Here is a 12,764-nt window from a genome sequence, read left to right on the forward strand (position 1 = left end):
AAAATTATTTATTTATCTTGCAAGGCATATACCTACAATCTCAGGACAATATCAATATTATTAACAAAAGTATTACTGAAAGCAGAATAATGTTTTCTTCTGTACTTAGGGTACATCCCATTAGGGAGGTGGTCAAATAATGGTCTTTTAAAGTCACTTGGAATAGTTTCTCTTGATGTAGCTATACTACCAATTGAATATATAGTTGAGTTCACTTAATTTTAATTAGGAATTGCCTTATTGAAATCTTTTGTAATTATACAAAATAGTTGTTTCCAAATTGAAAAGACAATCTAGATTCAAGGAAATCTAGCTTCATGCGCAGTCTTTCCTAACCTATTTCTTTCTTCCTTCTATGAAAAACCACTTAAAAGTATTTTTTAAAAGTTACTCTTCCATTTAAAATATCTGCTTCCATCCCCCACCTCGCCATTGTTTAAAAAGCAATATAGGAATTGAAGATATTATTTTTTCCATTTTTCTTCTTTTTCACTAGCTATATCCTGGAGATTATTTCACAGAGTTTTAACAGAAATTGTCTTCAGGGCACCTGGGTGGCTCAGTTGGTTAAGCGTCTGACTCTTGACTTTGGCTCAAGTCATGATCTCACGGTTGTTAGATCGAGCCCTGCATTGGACTCCATGCTGGGTGTGGAACCTGCTTAAGATTCTCTCTCCCTCTCCCTCTGTCGCTTCCCCACTTTGCAAGCATACACGTGCTTGCTCTCCCACAAAAACCAAAAAACCTCTTCATTTTTTTTTTGACAACTGTAGAAGACTCCATTGTGTGGATGTTCACACTCAAAAAACATCCACAGAAGACTTTTTATTCAATTGGTCTCCTTCTGTTGGGCATCTGGGTTGTTTCTAGTCTATTACAAATCAGGCTACAATCAATAGCCTTATTCATAGGTATTTTTGTATTAATTCTTTTTGCCAGTGTACTTTTAGAAAAGACTCCTAAAAGCTGGCTCCATGGGTAAATAAATGTATAATTTTGCTGGATATAGTCAATTTGTCTCTCCATAAAGGTTATTCCATTTTGCATTTCCACCAGTGATGGCCATGCCAATTTCCCCACAGTCTCACTGAATCTATCAAACTTCTGGATTTCTGTCACTATCATTGGCAAGAAATATCTCACCATAGTTTTGACTTTTTTTTTTTTTGATAGAAACATAAATCATTGATTTTCAGCCTTTTTATTTTTTTAACTAATGTATCCATTTAAGGGCTATAAATTTCCCTCAAGCACTGCTTTAGCTGCATCCCACAAGATATGCTATATTTTTCTATCAGTCATTTCAAAACATTTTCTAATTTTTCTTGGGCTTTCTTCACTGACCCATGGGTTATGTAGAGGTGTACTGCTTAATGTCACCAAAAATAGCTGCGGAATTTGCATCTATTCTTTTGCATCTGATTTTTTTTATTTTTAAGTTTATTTTGAGAGAGAGAGAGAAGACAGAGAGATAGACAGAATCCCAGGCTGGCTCTGCACTATCAGTGCAGCAGAGCCTGATGTGGGGCTGGAAACCATAAACTGTGAGATTATGACCTGAGCTGAAACCAAGGAGTTCGATGGACATTTAACCAACTGGGCCATGCAGGTGCCGCTGATCTTTATTTTTATTTTTTTTAACTTAATTCCATTATGTTCAAAAAATCTGCTCTAAATTATATCGATTTTAAATTTTAATGGAGGCTTAATTTACAACTCAGCTCATGAACAACATGGTAAAAGACCCATATGCATTTTTTTTAGAAATTTATTTTATTTTATTTTATTTTTTAGACATTTATTTTAAGTAGGCTCCATCCCAATGTGGGGTTCAAACTCATGGACCTGAGATCAGGAGTCACATTCCACACCAACTGAGCCAACGAGGTGCCTGGTCCACACGCATTGTTTAAAATGTTTCTGGGGCGCCTAGTTGGTTAAGTGTCTGGCTCTTGATTTTGGCTCCGGTCATGATCTCATAGTTTGTGAGATCGAGCCCTGCAGTGGGCTCTGTGCGGACAGTGCAGAGCCTACTTGGGAGTCTCTCTCTCTGCCTCTCCCCTGGTGTCCCTCTCTTTCTCAAAGTAAGTATTTTTAAAAACGAGAATTCTGTCACAGTTTAATGTAGCTTTATAAAAATATATTAGGTCAAATTTGTTTATTAGCAAGATGGTCTATATTTTTACTTTTTTTTCTGGCTGCTCAGTTCTACCACCTACTGAGAGGGAGGCTGAAGTCCATTATGACTGTCAATTCATCTTTCTCCATTTACATCTGCCAATGTTTAATGCTTGCCTTATATAACTTGGATTTATGCTACTGGCCACACATACAGTTTTTTATATTCCTGGTCGACTGACTACTTTATCATTATGAATTGTCTTTATCTGCAGCAATGCTCCTTTCCTTAAATTTTACATTGTCTGATGATAGTTACACCAGCTTTCTTTGTTTAGTGTTTGTGTATCTTTTATTCATCTTTCAATTTCAACCATTTGATATATTAAAATGTATTACTTGTTAAAAAATAAAATAATTTAAAAACTGTGCTCCTTATGAACAGTATATAACTGGGCAATTTTAACCCAGTTCCATGTTAGTACTCTAACTGGAATTCTTAGTCTTTTGTATTTACTGTGATTAATGACACACTAGGCTGATCTCTATCACTTTACTATTTATATTTTGTGCATTTTTACATTTTACATACAATATAGATTTCTATTTTATATTCCTGTTGTCTTCCTTTTTCGCTTTATTGATCATATGTGTTTTATAATTTCATTTTTCCTTAAATATATTCTTTAACTGTTCTTTTAATGACTAGCCTGGAAACTGCAATATGCATCTGTGAATTATTCCAGACTAAAAATATAAATTCTTACTTTAGTTTTATTTAAAAATTTTCTAATGTTTTTATTTATTTTTGAGAGACAGAGAGAGACAGTGCGAGCAGGGGAGGGTCAGAGAGAGAGGGAGACACAGAATCTGAAGCAGGCTCCAGGCTCTGAGCTAGCTGTCAGCACAGAGACTGACGAGGGGCTCGAACCCACAAACTGTGAGATCATGACCTGAGCCAAAGCCGGATGCTTAACCAAGGGTGTCACCCAGGCGCCCCTAAATTCTTACTTTAATTTTACTACTTTCCTGATAATGCTAAAACCCAACACCCTTCCCATATGTATTCATGGGAAATTAATCTCATGTTAACCTTTTAGCTGTGTTCCCCTGGAAACCTAATAAAGGTAGAATGCCAGCCATGTTACCAGGCAACATGGCTATGGTAGAGATGACCTGATTAAACTGCAGCAGACTGGCAGGACTATGATTCTTCCTGAGTGTGTCACTTCTTGTCCCTTGTGGGAACTCGTGGACTCTGGGCACATGGGACTATTGCAAAAGATACTGGTTCCTATGTGGAACTTGAGAGTTCTAAGCCAGAGGTGTTCCCATTTCACTCATGTGGTCTCAATCCTTTATCCCTGAGCTGTCACCTAGGGGAAAGGTCAGGTAACTGTCGCTGGGACTGCTGCCAGACCAGCTATAGGGACTCTTGGAAAAACACATGAAAAGCTGCATTGCTGGCTTACTGGGTCTCCTATTCTATCCTCCCGAGTGAAGGCAAGACCATTAAGAGCCCTAATGAGTTGTGTGGGCATAAAATATTTATCTAACTGGTTCTAAATCCCTGGCAGTAGGTACTGCAGAATGGACCTTTCTATTCTTGGTTCAATATGGCCAGGGCACTGTGACATAAAACAATGTCCAGGGAGACGCAGATAAAACTGAAGCCTCATTGGGGGCCAACTGTCCCAGAGTCCGATGGCAAAAGCTTGATATTGAGGGGCGCCTGGGTGGCTCAGTCAGTTAAGTGACTCCTGATCTCAGCTCAGGTCTTGATCTCAGTGAGTTCAAGTTCTGTGTTGGGACTCCACGCTGGGTGTGGAGCCCACTTAAGACAAAAACAAACATTTGACATTGTTATAGGGGATAAATCTTTCCCTTGTGGGACTAGATAAAAGCTGGAGACAAACATATGCTGAGAGAAACTGCCCACCCTCCCCTTCCCACTGTCAATGGAACGGAACCGACTAGAAAAACAGCTGCAAGTGGGCTGGCGGGCAAGAATGACACTGCCTTGGGGTGGCTGATGCAGTTGGGTCAAACTAGGCATTGATACCTGGCAGGGGCTGGGGAGGAGATGTGAGTTTGACTGTGTTTGTGGCTGGGGCTGGACTAGACAGAAGGGTGGAGGAGTGGGGTTGGCTCTGTTCCATAGACCGAATCAGCATGCTGTGTTGCCCACGAGCCCCTACCTGGGGAAGTAGGGGCCATAAGTGGGAGAACCACTCTGCACCGGGCACAGGTCAAAGGGGGCTATGTGGCAACTTGGCATACAAACTGGCTATACCGGCAGTGGCAGCAGCATGGTGCACATCCGGGGTGTCAGAGGCTTCTGAGCATCACAGCAGGAGTGACTGCAACATGGGGCAGTGTTCCCAGGGTTCCGACAGCACACACAGATTTAACCCTACAGTGGGGACTCACCTATGTCATCTGCTGACACTTAGTGATAATTAATGGCAATGCAAACTACAAACTCCCTAAGGAGACAACTATAGGTGGGCTTTTGAAGACATAAAAAAGAATTATGACTATTCTAAAATTTGAACCAAAGAGGATGTGGAGATGCTTGTTCTGTGAATGATAAATGGAAAAGGGGCATTTTGCTTTTCATAATTGCCATTTCTAAGGCAGTGGCTTCAAAATGTGACATTCATACCAAGAGTATCACCCAGGAGCTTTCTATAAATGCACATTCTCAAGCCTGATCCCAGTCCCACTAAATCAGGAATCTCAAAAATGAGGTGATTCTAATGCAGCCTAAAGTCTGAGAGGCGTTGTATTAAAGTCAGTAACTCAAGGTCATGGAGGTTGGTTTGTGAGCCCACAATGGAAATGGTTACTGATCAACCTTCTAGTCTATTTCCCTGAAAACCTAATAAAAGGGGGAATGTTAGCCATTACCAGGCAAGATAGTTTATAGTAAAAATGACCTCAGTTGGTAAATTGTATCTGGACTAGGAGGACTGGAAATTAGGAACACCTCATGGAAAGCCAGTTTTAAGCGTCCGAGTGCCATGGTTCTTATAAATAGCTATGCCCTTTCCAAGACTCTATGTTCAAGGGGCGATCACAAAAGATACGGGGACATCTAAGCCAGGATAGTCCCCACAATACACCATCTGACTTGTTCCCTCGCACCTGAACTGTGACCTGGCAGGAAAGGGTGGCAGGCTGAGGACGGTCCCTGGCCTAAGGGAGGGCTCACTCAGGAGGGACACATCTGATACTGTTGCAGTTTCCTAGCAGAAGACACCACTGTTATTATTTTGTACACTCATACCCATTTATATTTAATATTTATATTTTCTGTTGCTTTGTTCTTTCCTATTTCCATATGGGATAGTTTTCCTTCTGCCTGAAGAAATTCCTTTAGTGAGTTTTAGTCCAAGTGTTGGTAATGTACATCTCTCAGTTTCTGGTGGTCTAAAATCTTTATTTAACCTTCATTTTTAAAAACAGGTATAAGTTACATAGAGAGAAATGCTCAGATCTTAAGTAAAACATTCACTTTTGACTACTAAAGACAGAGAAAATTTCCAACACTCCAAAAAAGTCCTTTCAAGCTGCTTCCCAGTCATCCTCTGCCCCCACAAAGCCACCACTGATCTGATTTTTATCACCATAGGTGAGTTTCGTCTGTTCTAGAATTTCATATAGTTGGGATCACACACTGCGTTTTTGTGTCCAATTTCTCTGAGCATAAAATGAATTTGAGATTCCTCAATATGGATGTTAGATGTTTCTTGGTGAATCCATTAGTATAATTAATATCCGCTGTGTAAATACACCATTGTTCATCCATTCTCTATTGACTGGCACCTCATTGTTTTTTGGCTGTTATGAATGAATCTGCTGTGAACGTTTTTAAACAAGTATTTTGTGGACATGTATGTTTATGCTTCTTTAATAAACATCTAGCAGTAAAGTTCCTGGATACATATGCTTAATTTGTTTTAAAATTGTTTAATGTTTTATTTATTTTTGAGAGAGAGAGAGAGAGAGAAAGAGAGAAAGAGAGAGAGAGACAGACAGACAGACAGCATGGGCAGGGGAGGGGCAGAGAGAGAGGGAGACACAGAATCTGAAGCAGGCTCCAGGCTCTGAGGTGTCAGCACAGAACCCAATATGGGGCTTGAACCCATAAACCATGAGATCATGACTTGAGCTGAAGTCGGATGCTTAACTGACTGAGCCACCCAGGCGCCCCCATGCTTAACTTTTTAACAGACGACCAAATGATCTGGAAAATGACTATACCATGTTATACTCCACTGAGCAACACAGGAGAGTTCTGGTTGCTCCAGACCATCTTCAACATTTGCCATTACTGATCTTTTACATTTTGGCCTTTTTATTAAATGCTTATTAACTTTTGAGAGACAGAGAGAGAGAGAGAGAAAAACAGAGTGCAAGTCGGGGGGGGGGGCAGAGAGAGAGGAAGACCCAGAATCGAAAGCAGGCTAACGGCTCTGAGCTGTTAGTACAGAGCCTGATGCGGGGCTTGAACTCACAATCTGTGAGAGCATGAACTGAGCCACCCAGGTGTCCCTCATTTTAGGCCTTCTAATGCTAGCAGTGCTTCCTGCTTCAAACTCAATTTTTTTCTTTTCTTAAAAAAAAATTTTTTTTAACATTTTATTTTTTGAGAGACAGAGAGAGGCAGAGCGCAAGCAGGGCAGGTGCAGAGAGAGAGGGAGACACAGAATCCAAAGCAGGCTCTAGGTCGTGACCTGTGAGTACAGAGCCCAAAGCTGGGCTCAAACCCACGAACACAAGATCATGACCTAAGCTGAAGTCGGGCGCTCAACCAACCGAGCCCCCAGGTGCCCCATAAACTGACTTTTCTGAGAAGAGGGCAGCTGTCACCTTTCTCTTACCTTTTGTTTTTTTATTGTTTGCATGGTGTATTATTTTCCATCTTCATACTTCTGCCACTTTTGTACCTAATATGTAAAGTGCTTCTCTTATAAGTAGCATATAGTTGGATTAAAAAAATCCATTTCATACTAAATGCTTAAATTATATAATCTTTTTAACCAAACTACGGATATACTTGGGTCTATACTTACCATTTTACCATTTGTGTCTATTTTTATGTGCCTCTCTTTTCCTGACTTTCTTTAGATTAATCAAATGTTTTCTATTATTCGATTTCCCTTCTATTAAATTACATTTCCAAACCACTGTTAGTAGTTAGCCTGGAGCCTAAAACTGCAGTCTTACTTATCATAGTCCAATGCAAATTATTACTTTTAGTACCTGGTTCGATTAAACCTCCGAACTTTTAAACTCCATTTCCTTCCCTCCCATCATTTGTTACTGTTACCACGGATTTTAGTCATACAGAAAAGCAAAGTGCCTCAGGGTCCTGTGGTTATTATTTTGCACAACTCCTATCCTGGCGTTCCTCATTTCTTCTTGCATGTCGATGTTTCTATCTGGGATATTTTCCTGAGAACTTTCTTTAATTATTATTTCAGTGCAGGCCCACTGGTGCCAAATTCTCTGAATTTTCATCTCTTCCGTTTCTTCCCTGATATTGGAGGGATGTTTTATAAGATTCCAGGCTTGCAGTTTTTTTCTTCTAGTTTTAAAGATGTTGTTACACTGCTGTCTGGTTTCTGCCATCCCTGTGGAGACGCGGTCAGTCTTGCTGCTCCTCTGGAAGGACCCACGGTGCTTTAAAGATGGGCTGTGCACTCTGTCACTCCTAGATGGAGGATGTTCCCCTGCCTTCGGTTCTGAGCAGGCCCTGGGCCTGCTTGGGAAGAAGTGGTGCTGCGGCAGTTCTGTTTCTCTGCGTGGCTCTGAGAGGCCAGCGTGCGCCTGCTTTCAGCCCCGTGGAGCCCTGAACCCCTTTGCAAAAAGGTCCAGCTACCTTGCTGAAGAGGCTGTGCCCCCTATTTCAGCCGCTCCAGCCGACGGATCAGACCCATGAGTAGAACCTTCTGGAGGCCACCCTCACATGAGTCTCCACGTGTCTGCAGTTGCGTGAACGACTCCAAGTGAGACCAGAAGAGATGCCCAGCAGAGTCCAGCTCAGACTGCACCATCGTGAGCAAATAACAGCTTTGTTTAAAGCCAGTAAGTTGTGGGGTGCTCTCTGAGGCAGAAGCGGGTAACTGAAATAGTGTCTGGTGTCCCGAATACTCAGATATTCAGAGTCTGTGGCGCTAGTTCTGGGAACGGGTTGAGTACATCTGCTGAGTGCAGCAGTGACTCTGGGCAAGCATGGAGGCCATCGCTGTGGAGGCTGGAGAAGGGGCAGGCTCTTCTACCGGCGAAACTAATGGTGAGGTTCTGTGTTGGACTATAGCTAAAATACCTCGCAGATTGTGACTCTGGCTGGGAAGACTTCCAAGAAGACTACTGAAAGGAACACAGGGTTTCTGAAAGTCCTCTATAGTAAGACATTAAAAGAGAGACCTTAAACAAGGAACTGTACAGTTTTCAAGCAGAATTTAGAAAAAATGCTTCAACGCTGAGACTTGCAAAGTTAGAAAACGAAACTTTCTTAATTGTGAGTTTCTCCAATCAGCATGAGGTTTCAAAGCTGAAAAATAACTAAATAAATAAAAATCCAGACTGTTATCAGTATCGGGGTCAAGCTCAAATCAAAAGCATGGCAGTAGGACCCTTTGTTACTCCTGCCTCAGAAGGATGATAAGTCTCGGCTGTAAGCCTCAGAAGACTCGCTCGCACAGAGGGGTCTAGAAGTCTTAAGGGTATTTAAGTCCTGGACGGAAACTTCTTGAAGACATTTGGGGTGTGGGATCTGTCCGGTGGAGTGACTTAAAATGTGAAGGTCTACACAGGTTTTTAAAGGTGCTGCACCAGTCTGGACTAAAGGGGGGAGAGATGGGAGGAAGCAAGCCACGACGGCCTTCCTTATGGAAAAGAGAACAACACTCAGGGAGAAGGGTCAAGAGCTGAGAAACAGATTAGGGAACCAAACCCAGAAAACCAGAATGGGTCATTATCAAGGAATATACCTGGGAATGCACGTCATCGGGGGAACTGGTGACATATGGCCAGACAGCTTCAGAATCGGGAGGGAACAGCGATTGCTATGATGTTCCCATTTCCTCTCTTTAAAATGGACACGGTTACCCTGTTCCTACTGCACCGTAGTGTCAGGCTGAAAGCAGGGCTGACTCTTAGTCACTATGTTCTATTGCCGCTTTATCATTATGTGGAGAGATACTTAACCACAAAGTAATTTTAATCTTAAAAAACCTCCTCTTCACATAAAGGTCACACAGAAACAGAGGAGCGGTCTGAAAAACTGTCACATATTCTGCCGGCTGTATGAAAATGCAGGTTTGCAGATATTCTGTTTCCCATCCACAACCTGGAAAGCCAGATACTCTTCACCACCAGAAGAACACCTGCATTATGTCATCTACCGGGACTCCATGGCTCCCAGTACCACCAGCTCTATGAACCCGTGCTGGAGTAAAGGAGACAAAACGGACTAGGCAGGCCTCAGCACAGAAGGTAAGCAAAGCAGCAAAAGAGTACTAACCAAGTGACGGAGGACGTAACGGACACATTCAGTGTGGGGCTGTTCCACGTTATCCCTTCAGCTACTATGTGCTGGGCAACTAGCAGAAGAGGTTAGAGCCACGTGCTGGCAAATAATCTGGGAAAGTCGGAAGGTGGGCAGTAGGTTCCAGCTTTCCTACAGGGTGACTTACCTTTTCCAAAACCTTGGCAATTCGGGTGCCAATCTGTTCAAGCGACTGCTGTGGATACTGGTCTTTGCCAAGATTTTGCAATACCTGGTATAGGGGACAACGGCACGTTAGAGCAACGAAAAGGAGCAGGATCCATGAGACACTATTGATGCTGAGTTGGGCCCTAGGGCACAAAACCAAACGTGCCCTGGGGTACGTGGGGTGGCTCTGCGGGTAGGGCATTTTGTGGAAGATGTGTGTAAGCCACTGTGCCGTGCCTTCAGCCCCTCCCACTTTACAGAAACTGCGGAGAGGTAAAGCACAATCACTACAGCAGCACTGGAAAACAGTAAATAGAGAAAATAAAAACTATCTGCAATCCTGTCACCCAGAGGCAACCACGGTTAATAACTTTATATGTACCTTTCAGATACTTTTCTGCAGTGACAGGTGGTGTATGCACATATTATATCTCTCACAGAATATGGGGCCATACTGCACATTGTCATCCAAATGGTCACATAGTCTGGAGATTTCTTCATGCCAATAAATGTATTTCTAGATTTCTCTTGACGGCTCCACTGTATACCATCTTAAGTCTATATAATATTTCTTTAACAAATCCTCTATTCTTGGACATTTGTGCTACGTTTCTCCAATTTCTCTTCTTGGTGTACAGTTGGCTGGTATATGACGGGTCTGCTCGCCTTCCTTTCCTTCTTGAGAACACCAGCAGGAGAATAAGCTGCCCTTAATATTTCTTACCAAAGCCTCTATCTGGTGGCAAGCAGAAAGCTTCCCACCTTGAAGAGTAAATCAGAACTCATGTCTCCTGGTCATTAAAAAAAAAAGTACTAGCTTAATTCTAGGGCCTGAAAGAAATAAGGCCTAGCCTAAAGCCACCTAGATGACAGCCAGCTGAAAAAAGGCAAAATAATAATATGGCCCGGGCACTGTGTTTTCTGCTCTCAGCTGAATCATGACTACGGGGCCCAAACCCACAGCCGGGCTGACGAGAGCCAAGCGCTCACCTCTGTCAACTGGCTCTCCCCTGTGTAGTGCAGGCTGGCCCGGTTGGAGACGCCCTGCAGGTGGTCCAGGGTGTGCATGCTCGTGGGGAGATTGCCATTGCAAAGAGGCTCCATCGCTGGCTGCTGTATGGGAGTGGCAAAGTCTATGTGTTCTGTGATGCTGAAAAAGGGAGATTTCCACATTAGCCAAGCAAAATGTGGGCAGGTGGCAGCGAGAGTATTAATCCGCTGATCGTAACGTCACTGTGTTACTAGGACTATCTGGAACCACAGAATCTCAGACTGAGGGACCTCAGAAGTCTGAGCTCTCATTTTACAGGTGCAAGGACTCCAGTGCTCAGCAATAATTACTCATTGAATGTAGGAGCAGAAATCATACCCCAGGTCAAAGGAGCAGTGTTGGAATCTGAGTCCTGAACTCAGTTGACTTCCCGATTTACTGAGGCTGCATCCTTTCTATGGACCATGGTGTCTGGTTTGGTCACTGCTGTTGGCCACTTTTTCTCACTGGGAAAGTTTTAAAACAGGTGAGTTTTATTCTAGGATTTCTTTTTTCAGGATACAGAGAGTGACAAACACCCGCATGTGGTTCCTTTTATTTTCTCTTTATGCACAGAAGCATTCCCTGCAGAAAATGTTACCTAAAGTTAGGCAGTTAATTTTACACAGATATACTGTCCAGTGTTTAAATGCATAAGACGTACCTATCTTCTTAGTCCCAAAGTGGTCATTTTTCTACTCTACTAACAGGCTAAATGTTATATGCTATCATGTATATGCTGATACGGTAAATTGGCATTGCCAAATTTTATTTCTAGCTATTTAAAAGGTTTAATGTATATTAGGCAAACACTCATTCATTATTTATTCAGAGCCTACTACGTGTCACACACCAGAGCTATAAGAATTGACAAGACATACCCAACCCCTGTTGTTAAGGTGTTCAAGGTCTTACGAGTGAATGAATTATTACAGAGGTAACAGAAGATGAAAACTTGGTAAAGTGTCAGTACACTACAGGGGGTCATACATTCCTTCTCTGCTAACGGAGGACGGAACTGGTTAGGGAAGGAGTCCCTGAGGAAGACTTAAGTCAAGACCAGGAGGATGAATATGAATGAATCATGCAGGAAGAAGGTGGTGAGAACATCACCACACACAAAGGAGCACCATGTGGAGTTGAGGATGAAAGGCATGTAGCAGCAGACCACGAAGGGCTTTGTGAAGAACGGTAAAAAGCAATAAGAAGTTATTAGAGCATTTTCAGAATTATGTGACTTGTCTTTGAGGAAGATTCTGTAGAGAGATTACTGTAGAGAGAAGGTGCTGAACAGAGTCAAGAGTGAATAAAGCACAAAGACTAGCTAGTTGACTAGAATGAATCCAAGTGGAGAGGACAGTGATCTCCTTTAAAGGGGCAGCAATGCAGCGTCACTCAGCATCAGGGAAATACAAATCAAAACCACACTGAGATACCACCTCATACCGTTCAGAGTCGCTAAAATGAACAAATCAAGAGAATGTAGATGCTGGCAAGGGTGTGGAGAGACAGGCACCCTCCTACAATCTTGGTGGGAATGTAAACTGGTGCAGCTGCTCTGGAAAACAGTGTGGAGGTTCCTCAAAAAACTATCCATAGAACTCCCTTATGACCCAGCAATAGCACTGCTAGGGATTTACCCAAGGGATACAGAAGTGCTGATGCATAGGAGCACATGTCCCCCAATGTTCATAGCAGCACTGTCAACAATAGCCAAAACATGGAAAGAGCCTAAATGTCCATCACCTGATGAATGGACCAAGAAGATGTGGTATATATATACAATAGAGTATTACATGGCAATGAGAAAGAATGAAATATGGCCATTTGCAGGAAAGTGGATGGATCTTGAGGGTGTCATGCTAAGCAAAATAAGTCAGGCGGAGAAGG

General features: G+C 42.4%; 1 protein-coding gene across 4 annotated transcripts in view; it reads right to left on the reverse strand.

Moving 5' to 3' along the window:
• The window catches only part of TTC17 (tetratricopeptide repeat domain 17), a 127,197-nt gene that overhangs the window by 19,227 nt on the left and 95,206 nt on the right, over positions 1–12,764 (reverse strand). Inside the window, exons 21-23 of one of the 4 annotated variants that reach the window (XM_029957442.1) lie at positions 10,835–10,994; positions 9,825–9,908; positions 6,897–8,496 (exon numbers count right to left, since the gene is read on the reverse strand). In XM_029957442.1, the coding sequence (XP_029813302.1) occupies positions 8,494–8,496; positions 9,825–9,908; positions 10,835–10,994 (247 nt within the window). In that variant the 3' untranslated portion in view covers positions 6,897–8,493. The other 3 variants (XM_029957440.1, XM_029957441.1, XM_029957439.1) reach the window with 3 other exon arrangements.

This window comes from Suricata suricatta, chromosome 11 (genome assembly GCF_006229205.1).
Source record: "Suricata suricatta isolate VVHF042 chromosome 11, meerkat_22Aug2017_6uvM2_HiC, whole genome shotgun sequence".
NCBI classification, from domain to species: domain Eukaryota; kingdom Metazoa; phylum Chordata; class Mammalia; order Carnivora; family Herpestidae; genus Suricata; species Suricata suricatta.